The sequence below is a fragment of the Tamandua tetradactyla genome, chromosome 23 (genome assembly GCF_023851605.1).
Source record: "Tamandua tetradactyla isolate mTamTet1 chromosome 23, mTamTet1.pri, whole genome shotgun sequence".
In the NCBI taxonomy this organism is placed as follows: Eukaryota; Metazoa; Chordata; class Mammalia; order Pilosa; family Myrmecophagidae; genus Tamandua; species Tamandua tetradactyla.
The window spans coordinates 35,776,835-35,802,936 of record NC_135349.1 but is presented as its reverse complement, the minus strand read 5'-3'; the positions used below and the strand labels follow the sequence as shown (position 1 = coordinate 35,802,936).

The following is a 26,102-nucleotide window of genomic DNA, read 5'->3' as shown; positions in this document are numbered from 1 at the left end:
GCCTAGAAGAAAAAGGATTAGAAGATTGGTGACAAAAAGTTCTAGGCTAGAAACATGTGAATGGATCTACAGGAATGAGAACAAAGTGTGAAGATCTTTATAAACTATGATGACATCCACCAGAGGCCATAAACCACAGAAGGGTAACTCAGTAATGACTTGAGAGAATGATTCATCCAGCTGACATCAGCCAGCCTTTCAGACATCACAGTAGTGCCACAAAAACAGATAGCTACAGTGACAGGGATATAGGGATAGACCTAACAACATGGGCTCTCACTTACAAAGCTAATCAAGCAACTGCTGCTGCTGAATATCCAGTAGGTCAGCCACAAAACCCAATTCTGAACATTCTTCAAAGAGATCAGCCAGTCGCTTGTGCCTAGTTGAGTAAATGGAGCTCTTCCCCCCAAAGGGTCTTCAATTCATTTTGATAGGTATCAACATGTATTCCAGGTATGTATTTGCCTTTAATGCCTGCAGAGCCTCGACCATCACCACATCCCAGGGCTTATAGAGTGTTTGGTACACCCACATCGAATCCCACATAGTGTCACATCAAATAAGGAGGCCCATTTCGCAGTGAAAGAGGTACAGCACCAGGCTCACAATCATGGGGTGCACTGGTCTATCACATATGTCCAGAAGCTACCAATCCAACGGAGTGATGAAATAGTCTACTGAAGTCATAGCTGAGGCACTTGCCTGAAGACAATAACTGGCAAGGATGCATTACTATCCTCTAGGATGCAATATACACATCAAATCAATGGTCATCATTGAAGAATGCTTCCACCCGGGGATACATCAAGATTCCTTTGAACTATAAATTGATTACCTTCCAGGCACTGGGGGCCTCTCATGCCAAGGGATCAGTAGGCAAGAAGAAAACTCACCATTCTGGCAAAGGACAATTGACCCTGATCATCAGGAAGTTGGTAGGATGTCTTTTACAGTGAGGACAGAGAGGAACACATTTGGCACCCACGTGATCCATTTGGTCTTGATACTTCCTTGCTCTCTGTGACAGTAAATGGACAAATGCATCATTCATGGCCTGAAGTACACAGTAACTCAGGATGAGAGTTTGGCTCAACCCCCAGGAGAGCCACCTAGACCAACCTTTGTGCTAGTCCAAGATGATAGGAATCTAGAATGGAGAGTAAAGGAAGATGATGAATATCAGTTGCAGTGTTGAGACTAACAACGGGGCTGTAAATCATCCCATGTACCGTCTTTTTGTAAGGTCTTCCCTGGTGAAGAGTTCCACCAGAATCCTAGAGAAGCTGCTCCTGGTACTTACATGAAGGAAGGGTATCTAAGCAATGTAAGGTGTGGCGTAGATATTAAACTGCACTGCCCAGAGGCCACCTACTGAACTGAAAGATTTAACCCAATCTGCAGAGAAGAGTGTCATCAACAGTTTCAGCTGACAGCCCTTGTCAGCTTCTTTGGAATTAGTTTGGCTAAAGAAAGTCACTTCATCCAAGCTTACATTCCTTCTTGGTGCAACTTATATCTAATGACTGTTCAATATAGAGATATAAAGGTCCTGTCTCTCAACTTGGGATAATGCTGAAGGGCCATTCTTGCTTAAGAGCTCTTTGTGGAGTCTTCTGAGGCCTTAAAGTAACTGCATTGCAGATTTTCTACTCTTTGCTCATTCATCCTTCCATTCCTTTCCTCCACAGGTGCTGATCTTTAGAGATTCCTTAGTAAACTTCCTACATGCTAATCTTTTATTTGAACCTGCTTCCTGGGAAACTCAACCTACAATAGTGACCCTGAACCTGAGACCAGAATTATGAAATTGAGCCAGTTGAAAAACTAGGGACACAACACTGAAACAGACAGACAAGAAAGTTCAAAGCCCTCACATGGGAAGGAGCTTCATATGTTGAAGAAAAGAGAGAAGACCAAGTTGGAATGAAGGAAACAAAAAAAGAATGATACCAAATGAGTTTGCAAATGTGGTCATCATCCAAGTCATGTAGGGTCTTGTAGGACATGATAAAATTTGGATTTCATTTTTTAAATATTGAATTATTATAGGCCTTTAGGAGGTAAGGGATATGATCTGATTTATGTTTTGAAAAGACAACTCTGCTTGAGGAGTATGAGCAGAAGAAGGAGAAGTAGGACAAGTTAGAGGCTTTTTATCATATCCTAGCAAGTATATAATAGCATGGACCACGCTGGTGGTAGTGTTGCACCCCTGACGCTAGGACACAGCGGCTTCCAAAACAGGACACGACACCAGAGGTCAGGCTCGAATTGTTGTGCTGTGCAGCAGGGCACAAAGCTTTGCGAGTACCACTACAAGTTAGGAGAAAGGAGGTACAAACAGCTGCAGATTTTATACATAGCAGGATGCAGAAATGTTTGGTTAATGCATCGTGGACCAATCATAAGGCAAGTTTGAAACGATAACCATGATTGGGGCTAGTTGGAGACGTGTTGTTACTGATTTGTTGACCTTTATATTCCGCGTGCACAAGGGACTTTCCAGCTGGCCTACGTGAATGCCTTGCTTAGGGTTAACTGGTTCGTTTTGATAGCCTGTTGCAGGCTCCACAGTAGTAGAGGTGGAAATATAGAGACTCAGAATATATTCTGAAGGTAGAACTTGCTGATGGGTTGGATGTGTGATTTAAGGAAAAGGAATAAACTAATGTGATTATTGGTCTTGTGGCTTGAGTAAAATTGGGTGATCAGTGGAGCCATTTATAAATATTAAAACATTAGGGGAGATTTCCAGGTTTCTTTGGTTAGTTGATTCATTGGTTTCAAATGAAGGCTTCAGAAATTAAGAGATCTATTTTGGATTTAGGAAGTTTACACATTCATCCAAGAAGAGATTTCAAATAAACAGTTACATGGGTCTGGGCACTTAAGTCTAGGGATAAGACAAGATGAAGACATCTAGGGTTAAATTGTAAATAGAAGCATTTGGGGTAAAAAGAACATTTTCTTTTCTCTTACATAAGATGTTTATCTTTATTCACCATCAAGGAGTTGTACTGGAAGTAATATATTCCTTAAATTTGAATGACATGGGCCTTAATCTCATCTGTTGCATTTAAGTATTGCATTTCTTAAGCTGTTTTCACCTCATTTTCATTAAAAATTTAACCAAAATAATCTTATTAGCTTGTTGCGTGACTGGTATCTGCTCCACCTAAGAAAATGTTCATATACCATGTCTCCTTGAGAGCAGATATTTTCCCATAAATTTCAGTCTAGTTGGTTACCTTGGAACCTCACTTCTCAGATAGGTCTGAAAAAAGTTATGATTGTGTAAATTATTCATCTTCTTGTTGTTATGGTGAGGGTGATGTTCTTTACAACTTTTTACGTCTTAAGCAAAGCACTTATTAGTTTAGACATATAAATGTGAGATACCTCTAGAAAATCCATGTGTAGGTTTTTCAATGGACAGTTCTCCAAATCAGGAAAAAGACATTATTTGAAGGAGATTATGATGTTATCAGCTTTAAGATGGAATTGACACAAAGCAGAAGTGTATGAGATGGCTCAGAGGATGTTTGTTGACCTACTGCAAAATTCTAAACCATATTCTGCCTCAAATATTGTTTCCTTTTTAGTTTCATCCTTCTTACACTTTGATTTTTTTCATTATGTGAATGATGACGTGCTATTGTTTCTTTTATATAATTAATGAGTTCTTACTCTTCACAAGTGATAGCAATAAAGTTAGTATTTGTGGGTTTTATCCCCCACAGGTATTCCAAGTGCAGAACAGTACCAAAATAGCTGTAAAAGACTTATCTTTGAATTTATATGAGGGGCAGATCACGGTTCTTCTAGGACATAATGGGGCAGGAAAATCCACCACTCTATCCATTCTCGCAGGTAGGTGTGCAGCTCTGTTCAAGGGTGTCCTCAGTAGAAACTGTGGTTGAAGCTTGAGACTTTTGTATACTTGATATTGACAGTTTAGTTATTTCATTTATACATAAAGTGGTTCAATAATCCACTTTGTTTTTAGGTTGCAAATAATTTATTATGAAATTTTAAATTAGAAAGAGGAATTGTGTAACGATAAAAAAGTCAATCCACCATGAAGACAAAGCAATTTTAAATGCGTACACACCAAACAACAGAGTGTCATAATGCCTGAAGTATAAATTGATACACATAAAAAAAGAAATATACAAATCCATAATTATAGTTGACAGACAATTCCATACCAATCAACAAGAAACATAAATGCTAAACAGAAAATCAGTAAGGGTACAGAAAAACTTAACAACACTAACAACCAACAGTATCTAATTGACATTTATGGAAAGCTCCACTCAAACAACAGAAAAATACATATTCTTTCTAACCACCCATGGACAATCACAAAGATAGACCATATCCTTGTACACTCCCTGGAAGGAGTAGGGACAAGAAATGCAAAGTTGTCAGGCAGAAGAGAAATGATTCTAAATTGAAACTCAAATCCGTAGGATAAAAAAGGAAGGGCACTGAAATGGTAAAATGTGGGTTAATATAAAAGACCATTTTAAAATTTTTCACATATTAAAACGTCTTTAGAAGACTACTGAATGTTTAAGAAAGAATAATGACAATGTTTGCATTTTTGGTATGGCAGTGTAAGGAGTTCTGTGTATCCACATCATAGTAGAACAAGCAAAGCTGGTGAATACCACACACACACACACAAAACAACTATTTAAAGTCTTTCAAAATTGTTACTAACATACAGCAAATGAAGAAACATCTTTTCAAGGGAATATACAAAAACTTGAGATTAGTGAAGATGTCATTTGAGCCACATCTCCCTCTCCATCCCCCAGCTTAGCTTTTTGAAAGCTCCACTCTGGGTGAGTGTGATCAAGAAGATAGGTTTCCACTATCTTCAGCTCCCAGTCAAGGATGCTTATCTCACTTGGAGGGGCATGCTACCAGCATTTCTTATCCCTTCCAACTCCAAGTTTAAAAGGCTAAATTACTGGTGAGTGTGGTCAAGAGACTAAGCAGCTCCATTCCTCCACCATCCTCTACCCATAGAACAGAGGCTCTGCCCAGGTCTAATGAGTGAGAATACTGGCTCCCAGATTGCCTTCAAACCAGCTGTCCCATAAGACGGAGGGTTCATTCTAGGAAAGGCAAGCTAAGAAGACCACAGGCTATGTCGCCATTCAGTGCTCAGAGTAGTGGTTGAGAAATTTTGACCAGGGATGAAGCAGTACTTATGAAAAGAAAGCTCCAAAGCTCTCCCAATGGCAAATGACTTTATTTGAAACTGTGTGATAAAGTTCAAGCCTAAGGACACTCTTGAACAAAGTAGTTTCTCTTTGTCAATAGCAACAATTTAAATCACAGGCTAGCTAAGTTGCCAGAGGAAACTAAGGAAAGAGACAGTTAGGAAGAGCCCTCCAGGTGTCAGAAAAAAAACTCATACTGCCTCAAAAACTACCCCTGCTGTATTTAATTGGATATATTTCTGACCAATTTATGCCCTAGGACATTGTTGTAAATGATAGAAGCATAAGCCAGTAATTGGCGGATCCTAACTGCTGGCTGTAATATTGAATGAGGCAGAGGTCTTAACAGAGAGATCGGGAAAAGAGAGTCAAAGGAAGCCTTGCTAAAACCACTGTCATCCCTGGGTGACTGTGCACATGTGCAAGGCTGCACCCTTCTAGAAAAAAACACGAAAGGTTTCAAACTGCAGGGAAAAACCAGATTTCATTAAAATAGCCTACTACAAAACAAAACAAAAAAAAACAAGCAAGGAGCAACAACAACCAAAAGCCAGAGGAAATCGGTGTCCAGAGTTGGTACAAAAAAGTTACTAAAATAGGCCCTGAGATGTCCAGTTTTCAATAAAAATTATGAGAGCTGAAAAGAAACAAAGTATGGTTGTTTAGTTTCCTAAAGCTGCCAGAAGGCAACATACCAGAAGTGGATTGGCATTTATAAGGAGATTTATTAAGTTACAAGTTTACAGTTCTAAGGCCATAAAAATGTCCAAATTAAGGCATCTGGAAAAGATACCTTGACTCCCAAGGAATAACACGATGTTGAATAATAGTGGTGATCAGTTATTCATGAACACTGATCATGGCTTTTATTAAGTTGAACTTAGATCACTGAATTTCTGCTCTGAGGGAAGCTATAGTTTCAACACATGATCATCTCAATGGATGCACAAAGGGTAATTGTCAAAATCCAGCATCCTTGCTTGATAAAAACACTTTGAAAAGTAGAAATTGAAGGAAATTTCCTCAATATGACAAAGAGCATTTATAAAAAAATAAAAACTCATTGCGAACATAATACTCAATGGTGAAAGATTGAAAGCTTTCCTTCTAAGATCTGAAACAACAAGCCCACTGTCACCACTGTTATTCAACATTGTGCTAGAAGTTCTAGCTGGCAGTTAGGCATAGAAAAATAAAAGGAATCCAAATTGGAAAGGATGAAATAAAACTTTCTCTGTTTGCATGTGATATGATTCTATACAAAGTCCAAAAAATCTACAGCAAAGTTACAGTGGTCAAAACAGCGTGGTACTGACATAAAATATATATTGACCAATAGATTCAGATTGAGAGTTCAGAAGTAGACTATCTATGATCAACTGATTTTTGACAAGGCTGCCAAGGCCACTCAACCGGGACAGAACAGTCTCTTCAACAAACACTGCTGGGAGAACTGGGCATCCATGTTCCAAAAAATGAAAGAGTATCCTATCTCAAGATAACATTTGTAACTTATACAAAAAAATTAACTCAAAAAGGATCAAGGACCTAAATATAAGAGCAAGGACCATAAAACTCATAGAAGAAAATGTAGGGAGCATCTTCAAGATTTTGTGAGAGGCAATGATTTCTTATCTTTACACACAAGCAACAGAAGAACTAGATAAATGTGACCTCCTCAAAATTAAATTATTTTTGTGCTTCGAAGGACCTTGTTAAGAAAGTGAAAAGTCAACCTATTCAAGGGGAGGAAATATTTGGAAACTACACATCTGATAAGAGTTCAATATCTAGAATATATAAAGAAATCCTACAACTCAACAATAAAAAGACAACCCGATTTAAAAATGAACAAAAGACTTGAATAGACATTTTCCAAGCAGAAAATACAAGTGGCTAAAATACAAATAACCTGCTAGCAAAACGTGATTTGCCAGTCACTGAGTGGTGGAATAAAGTGCAAAGTCTCCATCATTATAGTACTTATAGGTAGCTCCAAGATAAAGAGAGAGACAGAGTAGGGAGAGGGGCAGGAGTGGAAGAGAGAGAGAGAAAGAAGGAGGGATGGAGAGAATCAGGGAGAGAGGCACAGAGAGAGAGAATGTAAGAGAGAGAATGCTAAAAATGGATCCTTTCTATAGCTTGCCTAAAAAGATGCTCAACATCACTAGCAATTGGTGAAATGCAAATCAGAATCACAATGAGATATCATTTAATACCCATTAGAATGGCCACTGTTAAATAACAGAAAACTATAAGTGTTAGAGAGGGTGAAGTCCAAATATGCTAAATGTGAATAGATCCACACCCAGACACAAAATAGTAAAAATTCTGAAATACAAAGAAAAAATCTTGAAAGCAATAAGAGAAAAATGACTCATTGCATACAAGAACACTCCATTAAGATTTACAGGTGAGTATTCATAAAAACACAATGGAGACCAGAAAGCAGCAAATGACATATTCAAAGTGCTGAAAGAAAAAAAAAGACTCTCAACTAAGAATCTTAGCTGAGATTCTAAGATTCCAATCTTATTGATAACAAAACTATCAATTTTAAATGAAGTGAACCGAAGGGAATCTCAGATAAACAATGCCAAACGTTTTCAGTGGCTTATGTCAATGCTGGAATATTTAATATAACAAACTCTTTAGTGTTTTTGTTACCTGTGCAAATTATACTCTTTCATAGTCATAGAAAATTAGAACTTACATTAAAAAAAATAATAACATGCAAGAATTATTTCCAGTTTCATCACCCAGAAGATAACCATTAATATTTTCCAGAAATTCTCTTCTGTGTGAGATATTGGTAACTCTTATGAATAATCCTTAAGTAACTATGAAGTTGAGGTACTAATGAGAAGTGTGTTTTTATTTTCTCTCACAAAAGGCAAGCTTCTGTTATATCATCTGCTTAATTCTAGGTCTCTATCCTCCTACCAGTGGAGAGGCCTATATTAATGGATATGACACCAAAACGGACATGACTAAGATCAGGAAAAACTTGGGCTTGTGTCCCCAGCAGAACTTGTTATTTAATTACTTGACAGTGTCAGAACATCTTCATTTCTATTGTGTGGTGAGTCAAAGATATCTTCCCTTTTTTTACTCTATTCATGTACTTCAGGTAGATTACCAACTACTAATATCCTTATTCTCATGAAGTTCAAAAATAGATTTTTGAGAAATACTCCCTTAAACTAAAGGGAGGCAAGAAGAAGAAGACATCATATAGAGGATGTAAAAAAAAAAAAAAAAAAAAAAAAAAAAACTTGGTATAAAATGTTTCTAAGAATAAAGTTGGAAGCACCGTGTAAACTCTTGTTCCTCTTTCTAGTTAAAAGGAATACCTCCAAAGACACAACCTAAGGAAATTGACCATATGCTGACTGCCTTTAACCTGCTAGAAAAGCGTGATGAATTTTCACAGTCACTGAGTGGAGGAATGAAGCGCAAACTCTCCATCATTATAGCACTTATAGGGGGCTCCAAGGTAAAGAGAGAGACAGAGTGGGGAGAGGGGCAGGAGTGGGAGAGGGAGAGAGAAAGAGGGAGGGATGGAGAGAAGCAGGGAGAGAGGCACAAAGAGAGAGACAGAGAATATAAGAGAGAGGATGCTAAAAATGGATCATTTCTATAGCTTGCCTAAAACAATCAGCTGGCACACACCAGAGAGCTGATAAAGATCTAACACATCCCAAATGACAATCAGATAACATTTACTTTATCGGCCCAGTTGGTGCAGGATGTTTATATGTTTGGAATTATTCCAGTGTCCTAATTCAAATTTTCACTAAACCTACTATCTTAGCTTAGTTGGACAAGTGATGAAAAAGGCAAAATAAACACTGGTAAGTCACTAGTGACATTTATTAACAATGGTCATGGAATTATTCTTCTGACCTTTAGGTGGTGATACTTGATGAGCCAACATCTGGCATGGACCCAGTGTCAAGGAGGTCCACTTGGGATCTCCTTCAGCAATATAAACAGGATCGTACCATTTTACTGACCACACACTACATGGACGAAGCTGACAATCTGGGTGACCGTATTGCCATCATGGACCAGGGGACCCTGCAGTGCTGTGGCTCTTCAGTCTTCCTGAAACAAATATATGGTCTCTCTCCTTTTGATCCTTCTTAGGATGCTGATGCCCTATTCTTCTAACATGATTTTTATTATTTTTGTTGACTCAAAATTTCAGTGGTTTCCTCTGTCCTATTAGTTATGGCTCCACTATGATCCTTTTGAAATAGTGTTAATAGTTTAATAATTCAAAATCATTTCCCACTGTTATGTTTATTGTATTACCCAAAGTTCCAATTCATTTCTCTCACTTGGCTTCTCCTAAAATTGTAATTTGCAGTTGTGCCTTCAATGAAATTTAATGGATGGTTGAATGGATGGATAGACAGACAGATAGATGGGCAATAGATAGATAGGTAGGTTGATGGATTGTAGAGGCAAATGTAGGGAACCAAATATATCTGCACTTTTTTTCTTGTTTGTCAAACCAATATTGCCACCTCTGTATAAGAAAATTATTTTCTTCCAATCTGGAGAAGAGTTTTTGAAAACTTGGAAAATATTGTATGTTGTGATAGCTTCCTTACCTATTTTAGTTTGCTATTCAAAATTACCTAAATCTTCTTTGGCCCCCTAAACCAAATTTCAATACCTCATTCCCAATATTTCCCTTTTTTCTCTCTGAAGCATTAGAATTATCTAATATAATACACAATTTTACTCATTCACCTTTTTTATTATCAGTTCCCCTCTCTAGAATATATGCCCTTATCGAGGAATATTTTTTAATTGAAATATAATTTACATACAATATAATGAATAAATCTTACATGTTCGGTTAGCTGAGTTTTTGCAATTGCATATACCCATTTGACTCCTAGCAAAACAAGAGAAAATATTTGAATGGCCTCAGAAAGTTCCCTTGTATCTCTTTCCATCAATTCCCCTCCCATACATGCAATCACTTTCTGCTTTTTATTACCATATATTAGTTCTTCAATGTAATATAAATGAATTATACAACACTTTTATTTGCTTTTTATTTCTTTCCCTCAGCACATTTTTGAGATTCATCTATGTTGTTGCATATATTAGTGGCACACACATTTTTATTGCTGAATGGTATTATCTTATATGAACATACCACACATTCTTTAGTCATACTACTCTTGATGGGTATTTAGGTTGTTTCCATTTTTCAAATACAGTGAGCAAATGTGTTGTAAAGTTACTTGTAAAGTCTTTTGGGGGTAAAAAGTTTTTCTTGTTTAAAATGACCTAAGAGTGGATTTGCTTGCTTAAGGATCAGGTGTGTGTTTAACTGCCGAAAGGTTCTTCAAAGCGATTGTAATGTACTCACCTGCCAGCAATGTTTGAGAATTTCACTTGCTCCATACCCACCCCAATATTTTGATACTGTCTTTTTGATTTTAGCTGTTTTAGTGGGCATGAAGTGGCATTTTCTTATGGTTCTAATTTGCATTATACACCGAGTACCGTTTCATGTACAAACTAGCTGCTCACATAAGTTTTGCGAAGTGTCTAATTAAGTCTTTCGTTCATTTTTAAAAGTTAGTTCTTTGTCTTTTTTATTGTTATTTTGCAGGAGCCCTTTATAAATCTTGGATATGAGTCCTTTGTCAGATAGATATATTGTAACTGTTTCTCTGAATGAGTCACTTGTCATGGTCAGCTTCATATGTCAACTTGGCCAAGTGGTAGTACCTGTTTGTCTGGTTGGGCAAGTGCTGGCCTGTCTGGTGCAATGAGGACATTTCATAGAATTAAATCATGATCATGTCAGCTGCATCCACAGTTGATTCCATTTGTAATCAGCCAAGGGGAGTGTCTTCTGCAATGAGTGATGCTCAATCTAATCACTGGAAGCCTTTTAAGGAGGATTCAGAACAGACACTTGCTGCTTCAGCCAGTGAGCCTCTCCTGTGGAGTTCGTCCAGACCTTCCATCAGAATCATCGGCTTCGCAGCCTACCCTGCGGATTTTGGAGTTTGCATTTCCATGGTCACGTGAGACACTTTTATAAATTTTATATTTGCGAGTGTTCCCTGTTGATTCTGTTTCTCTAGAGAACCCTAACTAATACATCTTGGTACCAAGAGTGGTTCTTAAGAAACAGAATCTTAAAAATGGGTTTTTATGAATGGTTTTCTACTCTGACTGGACTCAAAGGCACTAAGGACTCTGATTCCCATAATCAAAATGACACTCCCAATCCATGGACTGAGTTGGCAGAAGAGATAGTCAAAATATCACCATTCTATTCTCCTAATGCTTTGTTTGTACCAAAGCCAGGCTCTGGAGAATAATGTTTTTGACACCTTTACAGAGTTTTGTGGAAATAAGAGGTATAGAGATGTTGGCTGGTTGTTGTTCGATACACTGGCTGCAGTAAGGAGTGAAAGGGATGTGCTTCAAATGAGAAACTTAAGCGCTGTCTGACAGATGTAGACGTTTCTATGAGTATCCTGAAGGAAAATCTTATTTCCTGTAACCGTAGACTTGAGATCTCTGAAAATCAGACTCAGAATCTTATTGTTTGAGTAGCAACTTTGAACATAAACTGAAATCTCAATGTTGCATGATGTCTGCTTTTAAAGTGAGGGCAATGGCTGGAAAGGAGTGGGACCCTGAAAAATGGGATGGTGACATATGGATTGATAATGATGTTGGCGGTGAAGCTGAAACCCTAGATCATGCTGAGTCTTCTCTAGATAACCCTGTAATAGTTTTCCCTGAGGACATAGCCGCCCCACCTCCAACCTGCCTTGAGGAGTTGGCCACCCAAATCCTTCTGAAGGGATTAGCCCTACAGTGATTAATCCTGTTTCACCAGATGAGACTGCAAATGAAGGCCCTGAAGCAAATGGCTTGGAATACTTCTTACACAGACCTCTTTGTCACCAATTTTCCAATTATGATCTTTTCAAGTCCCTGACCATCCAGCCAAACCATTAGCAACAGCCCATGAGTCAGTATACAAACACCTCTGGCCAGTTTCCCTTCAACAAAATGAACAACCAGGTGCACTGCTCAAAATTCTGTCCACTGGGAGGATTTCCCCTCACCACTGTCCTTCAAGGACACCCCAGAAAGGGGTTGTAGTGCTGCAGCTGTCCACTTTCGGGTGGTACCTGCATATCATGCTGAACCATCTGTAAACCAGGCCCAAGTTTTCTCTTCCTCAGTCAATTCACTGTAAGGAACTCCCCAAGAGGCCATAGCTCTGGTCTGGGAAAGAGAAGGTAATGTGGCAGGAGTGGAGACCATGGGCATTTGGGCCACTTCTTCATGTAACTTGCTTGTGCCTTCAGGACCTGCTCTAGCCCTATCTCGTATATACCATTTCCTTTTACATAGAGTGCTGCTGCACACGTCCAACTTTACAGCTTGGTGGTTCAGACAACACCCAGCTCCTGATAGCAACTCAGGTCTCATGGTAACTTAGTGGCCCATGGTTAAGCGTTCAGTCTCTACTAAGGCCCAGTAGCAGGCCAGAAGCTGTTTCTCAAAAGGAGAGTAGTTATCTGCAGCAGATGGTAAGACTTTGCTCTGAAATCCTAAGGGTCTGCATTGTGATTCTCCTATAGGGGCCTGCCAAAGGCTCCAGACAGCATCTCTATTTGCCACTGACACTTCCAGCACCATTGGATCTGCTGGATCATATGACCCAAGTGGCAGAGCAGCTTGTACAGCAGCCTGGACCTGTCACAGAGCCTCTTCTTGTTCAGGTCCCCACTCAAAATTAGCAGCTTTTCTGGTCACTAGATAAATGGGCCGGAGTAGCACACCCAAATGAGGAATATGTTGTTGGCAAAATCCAAAGAGACCAACTAGGCATTGTGCCTCTTTTTTGGTTGTGGGAGGGGCCAGATGCAGCAATTTATCCTTCACCTTAGAAGATATATCTTGACATGCTCCACACCATGGAAATTTCACTGAGGTGGAATGCCCCTGTATTTTGTTGGATTTATCTCCCATCCTCTGACATGCAAATGCCTTACCAGTAAATCTAGAGCAGTTGCTACTTCTTGCTCATTATGTTCAATCAACATGATATCATCAATATAATGGAACAGTGTGATGTCTTGTGGGAGGGACAAACGATCAAGGTTCCTGTAGACAAGATTATGACATAGGCCTGAGAGTTGAGATACCCCTGAGGCAGGACAGTGAAAATATGTTTCTGACCTTGCCAGCTGAAAGCAAACTGTTTCTGGTTGTCCTTACTAATAGCCATTGAGAAAAAAAAAAACATTTGCCAGATCAATAGCTGCATACCAGTTACCAGGGGATGTATTGATTTTCTCAAGCAATGATACCACATCTGGAACAAGGCTGCAATTGGAGTTAGCACCTGGTTGAGTTTATGATAATCCACTGTCATCCTCCAAGACCCATCTGTTTTCTGCATAGGCCAAATAGGAGAGGTGAATGGGAATTGGTGGGAATCATCACTCCTGCATACTTCAAGTCCTTAAGAGTGGCAGTAATCTCTGCAGTCCCTCCAGGAATCCAGTATTGCTTCTGATTTATTATTTTGCTAGGTAGGGGCAGTTCTAGTGGCTTCCACTCGGCCTTTCCCACCATAATAGCCCTCACTGCATGAGTTAGAGAGCCAATATGGGGATTCTGACAGTAAGAAGTATGTGGATAGACCTTTCTGAGTGGGCTGAAAACATGAACATATTTGTGTCCCATGTGAATGCACACCAGAGGGTGACTTCAGCAGAGAAAGGTTATAATAATCAAGTGGATTAGATGACCCATTCTGTGGATACCAGTCAGCTTCTTTGTGCAGCAACTCCTGTCATTGCCCAATGGGCTCGTGAACAAGGTGGTCATGGTGGTAGGGATGGAGGTTATGCATGGGCTCAGCAACATGGACTTGAACTCACCAAGGCTGACTTGGCTACAGCCACTGCTGAGTGCCCAATCTGCCAGCAGCAGAGACCTACACTCAGCCCCCAATATGGCACCATTCCCCAAGGTGACCAGACAGCTACATGGTGGCAGGTTGACTACATTGGACCACTCCCTTCATGGAAGGGGCAGTGATTTGTTCTAACTGGAACAGACACGTACTCTGGATATGGGTTTGCTTTCCCTGCCCGCAGTGCTCCTGCCAAAACTACCATCTATGGGCTTACAGAATGCCTTATTCATCATCATGGTATTGCACATAGCATTGCTTCTGATCGAGGAACACACTTCACAGCAAATGAAGTGCGGGAATGGGCACATGCTCATGGAATTCTCTGGTCTTAACATGTTCCCCATCATCCAGAAGCAGCTGGATTGATAGAATCATGGAATGGCCTTTTGAAAACTCAATTACAGTGCCAACTAAGTGGCAATACCTTGAAAGGCTGGAGTAATATTCTCCAGGAAGCTGTATATTCTCTGAATCAGCATCCGCTGGATGGTGCTATTTCTCCCATAGCCAGGATCCATGGGTCCAGGAACCAAGGGGTGGAAGTGGGAATGATCCATGAGGAAAATTTTTGCTTCCTGTCTCTGCGATGCTGAGCTCTACTGGTCTACAGATTTTAGTTCCAAAAGGGGGAGTGCTTCCACCAGGAGAAACAACAATTATTCCATTGAACTAGAATCTAAGATTGCCACCTGGTCACTTTGGGCTACTCATGCCCCTGGATCAACAAGCCAAGAAGGGGATTGCATTATTGTCTGGGGTGATCGACCCTGACTATCAGGGGGAAATAGGACTGCAACTATACAATAGAGGTAAAGAAGAGTTTTCTTGGAATATAGAAGATCCCCTAGGGTGTCTTTTAGTACTACCATGCCCTGTGATTAAAATCAATGGAAAACTGCAACAACCCAATCCAAGCAGGACTACCAATTTGTCTGAAACTTCAGGAATGAAGGTTTGGGTCACCCACCAGGCAAAGAACCATGGCCAGCTGAAGTGCTTGCTGAAGGTAAAGGGAACATGGAATGGGTAGTGAAAGAAGGTGGTGATAAATATGAACTACGACTACGTGATCAGTTACAGAAAAGAGGACTGTGATGCTGTTTTGTTCCTGTTATACCATTTAAGTTGTAAGATATCAAGTTTAAGAATAAATATTAACCAAGGACTTGCACCCTGTTCTGAAGAGAGTTACTGTGTTTCCAGTTATATGCAGGACAGTTGAGTATTGTTAGGTGAAAGAAAAAAATGTGTGTTTTAATGTTTTTTATTTAGAAATTAGGTATGGTTTAAGGTAATATATATAGCTGCCAAGTTGACAAGGGGTGGACTGTGATGGTCAGGTTCATGTGTCAACTTGGCCAAGTAGTGGTACCTGTTTGTCTAGTTGGGCAAGTGCTCGTCTGTCTGTTGCAATGAGGAGATTTCATAGAATTAGATCATGATCATGTCAGCTGCATCCATAGCTGATTCCATTTGTAATCAGCCAAGGGGAGTGTGTTCTGCGATGAGTGATGCTCAGTCTCATTCCCGGAAGCCTTTTAAGGAGGATTCAGAAGAGACAGGCTTTCTTCCTGCTTCGACCGGCAAGCCTCTCCTTTGGAGTTCATTCAGACCCTCCATCAGAATCATTGGCTTCACAGCCTGCCCTTCGGATTTTGGACTCTGCATTCCTGTAGTCATGTGAGACACTTACAAATTTTATATTTGTGTTTCCTGTTGATTCGGTTTCTCTAGAGAACCCTAACTGATACACTTGTCTATCCATTTTTAGTGTTATCTTTTGATGACAATGAATTTTTAATTTATCAATTGTTTTATTTTATATCAGTGCTTTTGTGCCCTCTCTAGGAAATCTTTGCCTATGTAAAGGTTGCAAAGATATTCTCCTGTATCTTCTGAATGTTTTATGGTTCTAGCTCATAAGTGTAGATTTGTGATCTATTTCAAGTTGATTCTTGTGAATGGTGTTAGATAAGTATTGATGTTAATTTGCTTTTCCATACAAACATCTGGCATCATTTGTTGAAAATGCATTCCTTTCCCAATTGAATTGCTTTGGCACCTTTGATGAAAATCAATCACCATCCATATGTTGGAGTATTTTTGGATTTTCTTTTCTGTTTCATTGATCTCTAAGTCTATTCTTTTTCAAATACCACAGTCTTGGATACTGTACTTTATGTCTTAGAAACAGATAATGTAAGTCCTCCTTTTCTTCTTTTTCAAAATTACTTCAGTTATTTTGGTCCCTTTTATTTCCATTTAAATTTTAGAATCATTTTGTCAAATTTCACAAAAACGTGCAGTGGCATATCAGTTAGGATTGCTCTGAATTTATATATCATTTTGGGAAGAATGGTCACTTTAACAATATTAAATTTTCTAACATGTGAACTTGGTATTATTCCTTGATTTATTTAGGCTTTTTTGTTATATTTTATTTGTTCAGTATAAAGAATTTACTTCAATTTATTCCAAAATTTTCTATTTTTATTCTATGTAAAATTGTTTAATTTCATTTCCCAATTGTTTCATTTCTTGTAAAAGTAGATTTTCAATGATTTTTAATCTTGACCTAGTATCCTGTGCACTTGTTTGTTCACATATAGATTCTACGCAGAATCCTGCCACCTGTGAATAAGAATGATTTGGCTTCTTCCTGTCAATCAGTATACCTTTCATTTCCTTTTCTTGTCTTATTTTTCTGTATAGGACTTGCAATATAGTCTTTAATAGAAGGGGTAAAAGTGGACAAATTTGTTCTTGATCTTAGAGAGGAATTGTACAATACTGCATGATTAAGTATGACATTTCCTGTAGGTTTTACATAGAACCCTTTCACTGGTTTGATTTTCCTTCTATGCCACTTTCTTGGAAGTTTGTTTAAAATTATTACAAGTTTTGAATTTTGTTGATGCTTTCCCTACATCTAGTAAGATAATCATAGAAATAAAAGATACAAAAAGAAACAAGTGGGATATTTCAAGGGATGAAAAACAAAATATTGCAAGTATTTGTGCTCAAGATATTTTAGTTACCTTGGGACTGTAGCTTAAAAAGATCTTCAGTCTCATCCACACATATCCTAAACTCTCCTAAAGGTAAAACTTTGACACCACCCCTAAAACATTTCAGGACAGAGATGAACAGAATCTACCTTCTTAGATCTGACTAGTCCTCTTTGTTCTACCTTTACATAGATTTCTTCACCTTTAGAGAGCTTTATCTGTCCTGCTGCCCTCTCCCAAGCCTTTGAAGGGCCATTGTAATATACTCAGTGAGGGACTTTTCTCTCAGCTCTTCTGCCTTAACCTGAGCCTTCAGAATGCCACTGCAATGGTTTCCACAAAGTCCTGGAGTGCATTAGCTATACTACCCAACCCCTAGCTTCTGGGAGTCAAGAACGGTGTATTTAGTGAAGGTACAAAGTACCTTGGAAGGATTTCTCAGCTCTCTGAAGGAAGTGATTTTTATCTGATTTATTTACTGCCTGAGTATAATAGATACCTAATAAATATCTGTTTAATGAATGCAAATCTTGTCTTCTCAGATTTCAGTGTCAATAAGACCAGAGGCCAGATAACAGAGGCTTTTCACGCAACTCTGCTCTAACTGCTATATAACTCAGATCATTACAAGTACCTAAGAAAAGTACTGGAATTATAAAACATATATTCATTGGTCTCCTTAGAATTTGTAACCCAATAATTTTTGACACGCCTTGTCTTCTTCTAGATCACACAAATATGGAAAGCCAACTATGTTCTCACAAGAGTATCGGAAGTACAAAATTGTTTTATTTGTTATTCTAAATGGATTTTCTAGGTGTGGGATACCACATAATCATGGTAAAGGAACCTCAATGTAAGGTTGAAGAAGTCTCCCAACTGATTCATTATCATATACCAACGGCCACTTTGGAGAGCAACATTGGAACTGAATTATCATTTATTCTACCCAAAGACTGTACACACAGGTATGGATCCAGAGAGTGCTAAATGATTGCTTTTAGACCACCAGAGGTCATTGATACTTTTCCTGATCTCTTCAGGCTTAAAAGTAGTTTATCTAACAAGTCCAAACTCCAATCATAGCCTCCACTTGAACTGAAGAAAGAGATGAAACCTAGTGGCTATAACTTCCATGTGTCAATTGGTGATAACTGACAGTAAGTTGCTGGTAGAGTATGTTTTCCACTGGTGAGTGGAGTAAAGAGAAATATTAAGATAATGAGAAGGGGGAAATGTTTTAAATGGTGACTCCTGGATACAGGCAGGGGTGACAAAAAGAAACAGGCAGTTAGCATCAGTTAGCTAAATTATTCATCAAAGGCGCCACAAAGAATAAGAACTCTTCCTGGGATAACCACCCTAAAAGCAGGAAATAGAAACTAAGAGTGCTCTTCAGTGACTTTCAGAGAGTATGACAGTTTTATCTTTTTGCAACTTAGATTTAAATCCCCTAGATTTAAGCCAGTTGTCATATTCAAGAAAACGAAGGACTTTAACTTCTTTCCTAGGAAAACCATATTCTAAATAAAATTAAGGAAGGCAGAATTCTCTCCTTCCATACCAGAGACCTGGGTTTGTTTCCCAGAGCCTACTCATGCTCCCCCTGCCAAAAAAATTAAGGAAGTATTAAATAAAAGAAATATTTATTGAATATTGAATATTGAGTCCTGTAAGTCAAAGAACTATACAACAGAGAAATGTGTCAAAAAAGGAGAAAGTGAAAGAAGAGGAACTGTATCATTTGAATTATATTTAACCAGTAAATCTGAAATTTCTTGAGAAGCATCAGCACTGAACAGCATGATCAGGCAGCTCAATAAAACCAAGATCCTAGGCATAAGCTTGAGTGAAAGAATGAAATATAACAAAGAACCAAACAAAGCTGCCACTGGAGATAAATGATAACTGAGGTGAGGCAAAGGTGGAAGTCAGGTATGATGTTGGTAGCTTAGCACAGGGTGGAAGTTGTGATCCATCTGAACTGTAGAATATATCTGTAGGAGACATAGATGAAGCACTTGCTTAAAATTATCACATAATCTACCTATTCTGATTCATTTGAACACAAATGACATTCTCAGAAAAGACTGGACACAGCATGCTATGATTAAGTCTAAAACAGGAAGAAGAAGGATATATAAACAGATGATGTTATTATCCTATCTTCTTAATAATCTCTTAGTCTTGGAAGGGAGAAATTGGAAGAAGCTCCAGGATTTGGGGACCATATTCCAGATGTGAAGTGATGGACTCAGTACAAAGTAAAATGAAAATTATGAAGTTAGAGAAGAGTTTGTTTGCTTTGAATGAAGTTTTCTCTAACAGGGAGAATTTTAAACTAAAAAATGTGGAAAAGAAAAATTACCAGAAAAGGAATACCTATGGATCCAGTTATTTGAGTATAATATTTAAAAATGAAATGACAGTTAAGTTCTTAGTAATATACAGTCCAGCTAAACTTTTGACAGCTAACAATAATTGAGTACTTATTTTCTACCATATATTGTTCTAATATATATTTATTTGCATAAAAATAATAGCAAAGAGAAAAAGAAATAATTTTAATTGCATATACCTATATTCCAATTCTTTGAGTGTATCTCACAAGGAAAGTAACCTTTAAAAATTTAAAAACAATTTCATAATTTGTTGTAAAACAATATTGAGACTGGGTAGAATTAAATTTAGTTTCATAATGTTGGATTGGTGTGAAACACAGAATTCCATATGAATAGAGATGTAGAATAGGTATCAGAATAATGCTAATATCAGAGAATATACATTTGAAAAAACTTCATGAACTAGAAGGTAGAAATATGGTGGAAGATCAGTGACAGTAGGAAGAGAGAGAAACTAGCTAAGTATCAATGTGTGAAACTCCTGTCTAAGAAGAAGAAATGTGTAATATATTCCTTATATAATGTTTAAGCAAGATGACATAGTAAATATCATCTTTACTTATAACCAAGTGTGGACTTCTAATACATGTCTTATTTACCTCAAATCAGGTCTCCTGACAAGTTCTTCACTTTTCATGCCAACACTTACACCTCCTACAAGAAGGAGGAAATGAAAAAGAAACTGCTTCTCTGATTTTAATTCTGATAATCAAGAAAATGTTAATTGTAGAACAAAAAATACATCAAATACCTTGGGGGAACTTACCACATCATGGTAAACTTCATGGCCTGAAAGAAAGAAGGAACTTGGTGAATCCAGACATGCCAAAATTGGAATGTATATAGAAAAGCAAGATTCCATGGCATGATCTTTTGAAAGGAAAGATAACTCAAGTGTTTGGAAACTTCAGAAATGAGATTCTGGCCACAAGATTCCCAAAATAAAGAAAGTAATATATAAAATTCAACAAACAAGGATAAATATAAGAGGCTGATAGAACATCATCAGGAACTTTAATATTCCAATCTGTTATTCAAAGGAATAGGCACATCTTGGAGACATTGCAGGTCTAGTTCCAGGACCACTATAATAAAGCAAGCATTGCAATAAAATGAATTTTTTTTGGTTTCCCAGTACATATAAAAGTTATGTTTACAGTATACTTCAGTATACAAAGTATGTAATAGCATTGGGTCTAAAAAACAATGTACATACCTTAACTTAAAAATAATCTGTTGCTAACCATCATCTGAGTCTTCAGCAAGTCATAACCTTTTGGTCTGTAGAGGGTCTTGCCTTGAATTTGTTGACTGCTACTGACCAGGGTGGTGAATGCTATGCTGAAAGTTGGTGTGGCTGTGGCAATTTCTTAAAATAAGACAACAGTGAAGTTTGCTGTATTGACTGAGTCTTCCTCTCACAAAAGATTTCTGTATAAATTCAATACTGTTTGATAGCATTTTACCCACAGTAAAACTTCCTTCAAAAGTGGAGCCAATCCTCTCAGAACATGCCATTGTTTCATCAAATATGTTTATGTAAAATTCTAAATCTTTTGTTGTGTTTCAACAATGTTCACAGCATCTTCACCAGAAGTAGTTTCCATCCAGGAAACCACTTTCTTTGCTCATCCGTAAGAAGCAATTCCTCATCCATTAACATTTTATCATGAGGTTGCAGCAATTCAGTCACATCTTCAGGTTCCACTTCTAATTCTAGTTTTCTTGCTATTTTCACATTTGTTGTTACTTCCTCCACTGAAGTCTTAAATCCCTACTTTTTCAAACTCCTATTAATATTGATATTTTGAATCATGAATGTTCTTAATGTCATCTAGAATGGTGAATCCTTTCCAGAAGGTTTTTAATTGACTTTGCCCAAATCCATCAGAGGACTCGCTATCTATGGAACCTATAGCCTTATGAAATGTAATTTTTCAATAGTAATACTTGAAAATCCAAATGACTCCTTTATCCAAGGACTGCAGAATGGATTTTGTGTTAGCAGGCATGAAAATATTTAATCTCATTGTATATCTCCATCACATCTCTTGGGTGACCAGGTAAATTGACAAAGAGGAAGGAATCTTTTGAGAGGTATCTGAGCAGTAGGTCTCAACAGCGGGCTTAAAATATTCGATAAACCATGTTGTAAACAGATGTGCTGCTATCCAGGCTTTGTTTTTCCATTTATAGAGCACAGGCAGAGGAGATTTAGCATAATTCTTAAGGACCCTAGGATTTTTTGAATGGTAAATGAACATTAGTAGTTTCAACTTAAAAGTCACCAGCTACATTAGCCCCTAAAAAGAAAGCCAACCTTCCCTTTGAAGCTTTGAAGCCAGGCACTGATTTCTTCTCTCTAGCCTGGAAATCCTAGATGCCATCTTCTTCCAAAATAAGGGTCTTTTGTCCATATTGAAAATGTGCTGTTTAGTGTAGCTACCTTCATCAGTTATCTAGCTACAATTTATTGCAGCTTCTACATCAGTATTTGCTGCTTCACCTTGCATTTTTATCTTATAGAGAGGGCTTCTTTCTTTAAACATCATGAACAAACCTCTACTAGCTTCAGACATTTCTTCTGCAGCTTCCTCACCTCCCTCAGACTCAACTGAATTGAAGTGAGTCAGGGCCTAACTCTGGATTAGGTTTTAGCTTAAGGGAACGTTGTGGCTGGTTTCATCTTTTATCCAGACTACTAAAACTTGCTTTCTTACCATTTGTGTTTTCTCTGGAGTAGCACTTTTAATATCCTTCAAGAACTTTTCCAACATTTTCCAAGATTGACTTGTTTGTCACAGGAAAACTAGCTTTCAGCCTATCTTGGCATTTGACTTCCCTTCCTCCCTAAGCTTAATTATGTCCAGCTTTTGATTTAAAGTGAGAGACATGCAACTCTTCCTTTCACTTGAACACTTAAAGGCCATTGTAGGGTTATTTGCCTAATTTTGATATTGTTATATCTCATGGAATAAGGAGGTCTGAGGAGAGGGAGATTGGGCCATGGCCAGTTCATTGAGCAGTCAGAACACACGTGACATTTATCAGTTAAGTTCACCATTTTATATGGGCATGGTTTGTAGTGCCCCAAAACAGTTACAATAGTGCCATTAAAGACACGTGATCACAGATCACCATAACAGGTATAATAATAATGAAAAAGTTTAAGATATTATGAGAATTACCAAAATGTGATATAGAGATATGAAGTGAGCAAAAACTGTTGGAAAAATGGTGCTGATAGACTTGCTCAAGGCAGGGTAGCCACAACCCTTCAATTTGTGAAAAAAAAAAAAAAAGAAAGAAAGAAAAAAAGTGCAATAAAACACAGCACATAACATGAGGTATGCCTGTAGTTTTAATGATAGTAATGTTACCATTCATTTTTCTTAGAGTTGGGTATCTTCTCTGATGGGCAAGGTTGACTCCTAAGCAAAACAGTTGGAAAGGTATGAGTGCTTCATAAATCTATCTGGTAGGACAGAAGTAGGCCTAGTAATTGAGGTCAGGACAAGCAAGTTAACCAGGAAGAAATGGAAGAGAAATTAGAAGTGACCATCATAGATCCAGATAAAATATTATGGAGTGAGTGCGGCTTTGTCAGGGCCTGATTTAAAGTATCCTGATTCCTTTCCTCTAGTTTTACCTCCACTTGGCTTAAAGACATGGGATCTTGCATTTGCAATCTGGCAATGTGAAAAAGAAATATCTAAAGATATATCTTGACCAAGAATGCCAGGAAACAATGCTTCCTCAAGGAAGCAGTACTCTTCTATTGCTCTTTTGATTCAATCCTATTTTATCAATGATAATGATCTTTACACTTAAAGGGTAAGAACAAATCAAAAGTAGGAAGAGATTTTCATGATACCCCTAGCTGCTTTAAATAAATTCAGGTCTCTAAGTTAGTAGAAAGTACATATGAGTTCCCTCAGATCACCATAAAATGATTGTAGAGAAATAAATGTTTCTCTACAAAAAAGTGAAATAATGTGACAAATGAGAGAAGAAAATAAAATATACTTATTTTATCTTTTTTACAAATGATGACTCTTAACATTAAAAAATAAATCCAATAGTAAGATTAAATCAATAGTAAATCAAATCAAAAGATTGAATCAAAAGTAATAGTGATACAGGCTGGATTCAAATGCAAGCCCATTTATCTTCAAAGATTATGTTCTTCCATCTACACCATGATTTTGAAAACTGAAGACATGTCAATCTCATCATCATTTTAAACAAAGTGAAGAAATCACATGAGCCCAAGATTGATTCTGCACAAGCAAACTGGAATGAAAATTTAGAAGACATCACTGAATTATGCAGAATCACACCAAAGACTTGCATGGAATTTCCTCCTGAAGTGCTTTATGACTTCATCTCAATACTAATAAACATCAACACTGACTTTCTTAAGGACAGAAGAAAAAAATGGATTATTAAAAAAGATGCTGAATTTTTAAAGAAACGGCTAATCTAAGATTTGATAAGAAATGCCTACTTTGAAAATAAATTTACTGCAATTACAGAAAACTTTTGAAACTCTGCTATTGCATCTCAATCAAACTGAGACTGTGACTCTAGACCAAGTAGCTGTGAAGAGGAAAACTTAGAGATAAAATTCCTGATTTGCTAATAAAAAACTGACAATAAGGGCAGACAATAGAACTAGTGAAATAAAAGATTATGTCAAGAATTCTCCCACCCCCGTGACTATGAGCAAAATTGCAAAAAATAAAAAACGAACACATTAGCACAATACATCCACCAGAATTGCTAAAACTAAAAGTCTCAGAGTAGCATGTGAATGTGGCAGTTGAAACTCTCATACATTGCTTATGGAAGTATTAAATAGTAAAACTGCTTTGAAAAACATTTGACCATCTCTACTAAGCTAAGTGCTTATCCAATGTCCCAGAAAATTCATTCCTAGTATTTACCTATGAGGCATCTGTCCATCAAAAGGCATGTAAAAGAAAGTTTATCTTGATAGCTGCCTTATTCATAATAGCCTCAAATCAGAAACACCCAAATGTCTATCAGCTGAAGAATGGATGACTATCGCTCAGCCATAAAAGAGAATGAATTACTGGTACACATAACAACATGGATGAATCATGCATTGCATTGGGTGAAAAAGTACAGGCTCTGGGGCTCCATTTATATGACATTTAAGAAAAGCCAAAACTAATCTTTAGTTAAAAACTCTAAATTCATTGTTACCACAAGGTGCATGTGTGGGTGCGTGTGTGTATATGGGGAGTTGGAGGAGGGTAGATTGATTGGGAAGGGGCATGAGTCATTTTCTGGTAAGTTGGAATTGCACAATCCCTTATCTGGATATTGAATATCCAGGTATGTGCATGTGTAAAAATTCACTTAAGATTAATGTACCTTGTATAGATATATCTCAATAAGCAAGAAGAAAGATCCTGTATTAGTCAGGATCACTAAATGTGTAACTGATGTGTTCAACAATAATTATGTTTATAGAAATAGTATCCTGCCACAATAACATTCTGAATTCTTCTTTGTATGCTTACCAGCTTATCTTGGTCAACTTTCTGTGTTAGGACTCCTAGGATTTCTTTAAATGAGCATGGAGAAATCTACATTTTATTTAGATTCTATTCTATCATACCTTCCTACCATAAGTTCTTTATTCATTAAATTACTGATAGCTTATCACCATTTCTGGCTGTATCAAATGCATTTTAAGGCAGCAGAATTTAATTCTAATGTTGTCATGTAATATGTAAAGCCAAAGAAGCAAAAAATAAGTAAATATTCAAAATATTAGTGTATTAACATTTGTCATCCATGGGAAATATGGTGCTTTTTATTTTCTTTATACTTTTAATTTCTGAATGTTGTATAGTGCACACTTATTAATTTCATAACTAAAGTGGAAGCAAAAAAAATATGGGTGAGTCCTGGTTGAAAAGCCATGCATTGGGAATGAAGAAGCTAAGGGAAAATGGATTTAAAACATTTGAAGGGCTGTCACGTAGGTGGATTTTATCTGTTCTATATAACCTCAGAGTATAAGATTAGAGTAATGTGTAAAAGTAGATAGAATTGGATGGGGGGGATCATTTAAGCTCAAATATGGAGGAAATTTTGATAGATTTTTCAAGAGGGAATTTTCAGTTGTCCCATCACTGAGAGTTCAAACGTAGGTTCAATTGCCCTTTGGTGGGAATGTGACAGAGATGGTTTTGAGAACTAGAGATTTCCAGAAAAGATAATCTTCTGAATCCGATGTACTAAAATCTTCCCAGGAAACTGTTCTTTAAAAGTCTTGATGCCTCTATATTGCATCTAACTCAAATTCTATAGATGTTCCCTGGCTAATTACACCAGAAGTCTCCATTTTTGCTGCACCTACTCCATTTTCGATCTTTAAGTGTCTTTTTCTTCATATCAATTTAAGGATGATTTTCTGTTTTGATTTACTGAATAT

General features: G+C 37.5%; 2 protein-coding genes across 2 annotated transcripts in view; one reads left to right on the top strand and one right to left on the bottom strand.

The window, feature by feature from the left end:
• Window positions 1-26,102, top strand: part of LOC143667402 (phospholipid-transporting ATPase ABCA3-like) — a 182,793-nt gene that overhangs the window by 98,911 nt on the left and 57,780 nt on the right. The window contains exons 12-16 of the mRNA XM_077141590.1: window positions 3,744-3,873; window positions 8,165-8,319; window positions 8,578-8,733; window positions 9,150-9,360; window positions 18,049-18,199. Of these exons, the coding sequence (XP_076997705.1) occupies window positions 3,744-3,873; window positions 8,165-8,319; window positions 8,578-8,733; window positions 9,150-9,360; window positions 18,049-18,199 (803 nt within the window). The remainder of the gene's footprint in view (window positions 1-3,743; window positions 3,874-8,164; window positions 8,320-8,577; window positions 8,734-9,149; window positions 9,361-18,048; window positions 18,200-26,102) is intronic.
• LOC143667403 (uncharacterized) overlaps window positions 1-26,102 on the bottom strand; it is a 93,636-nt gene that overhangs the window by 10,913 nt on the left and 56,621 nt on the right. The window lies entirely within an intron of this gene.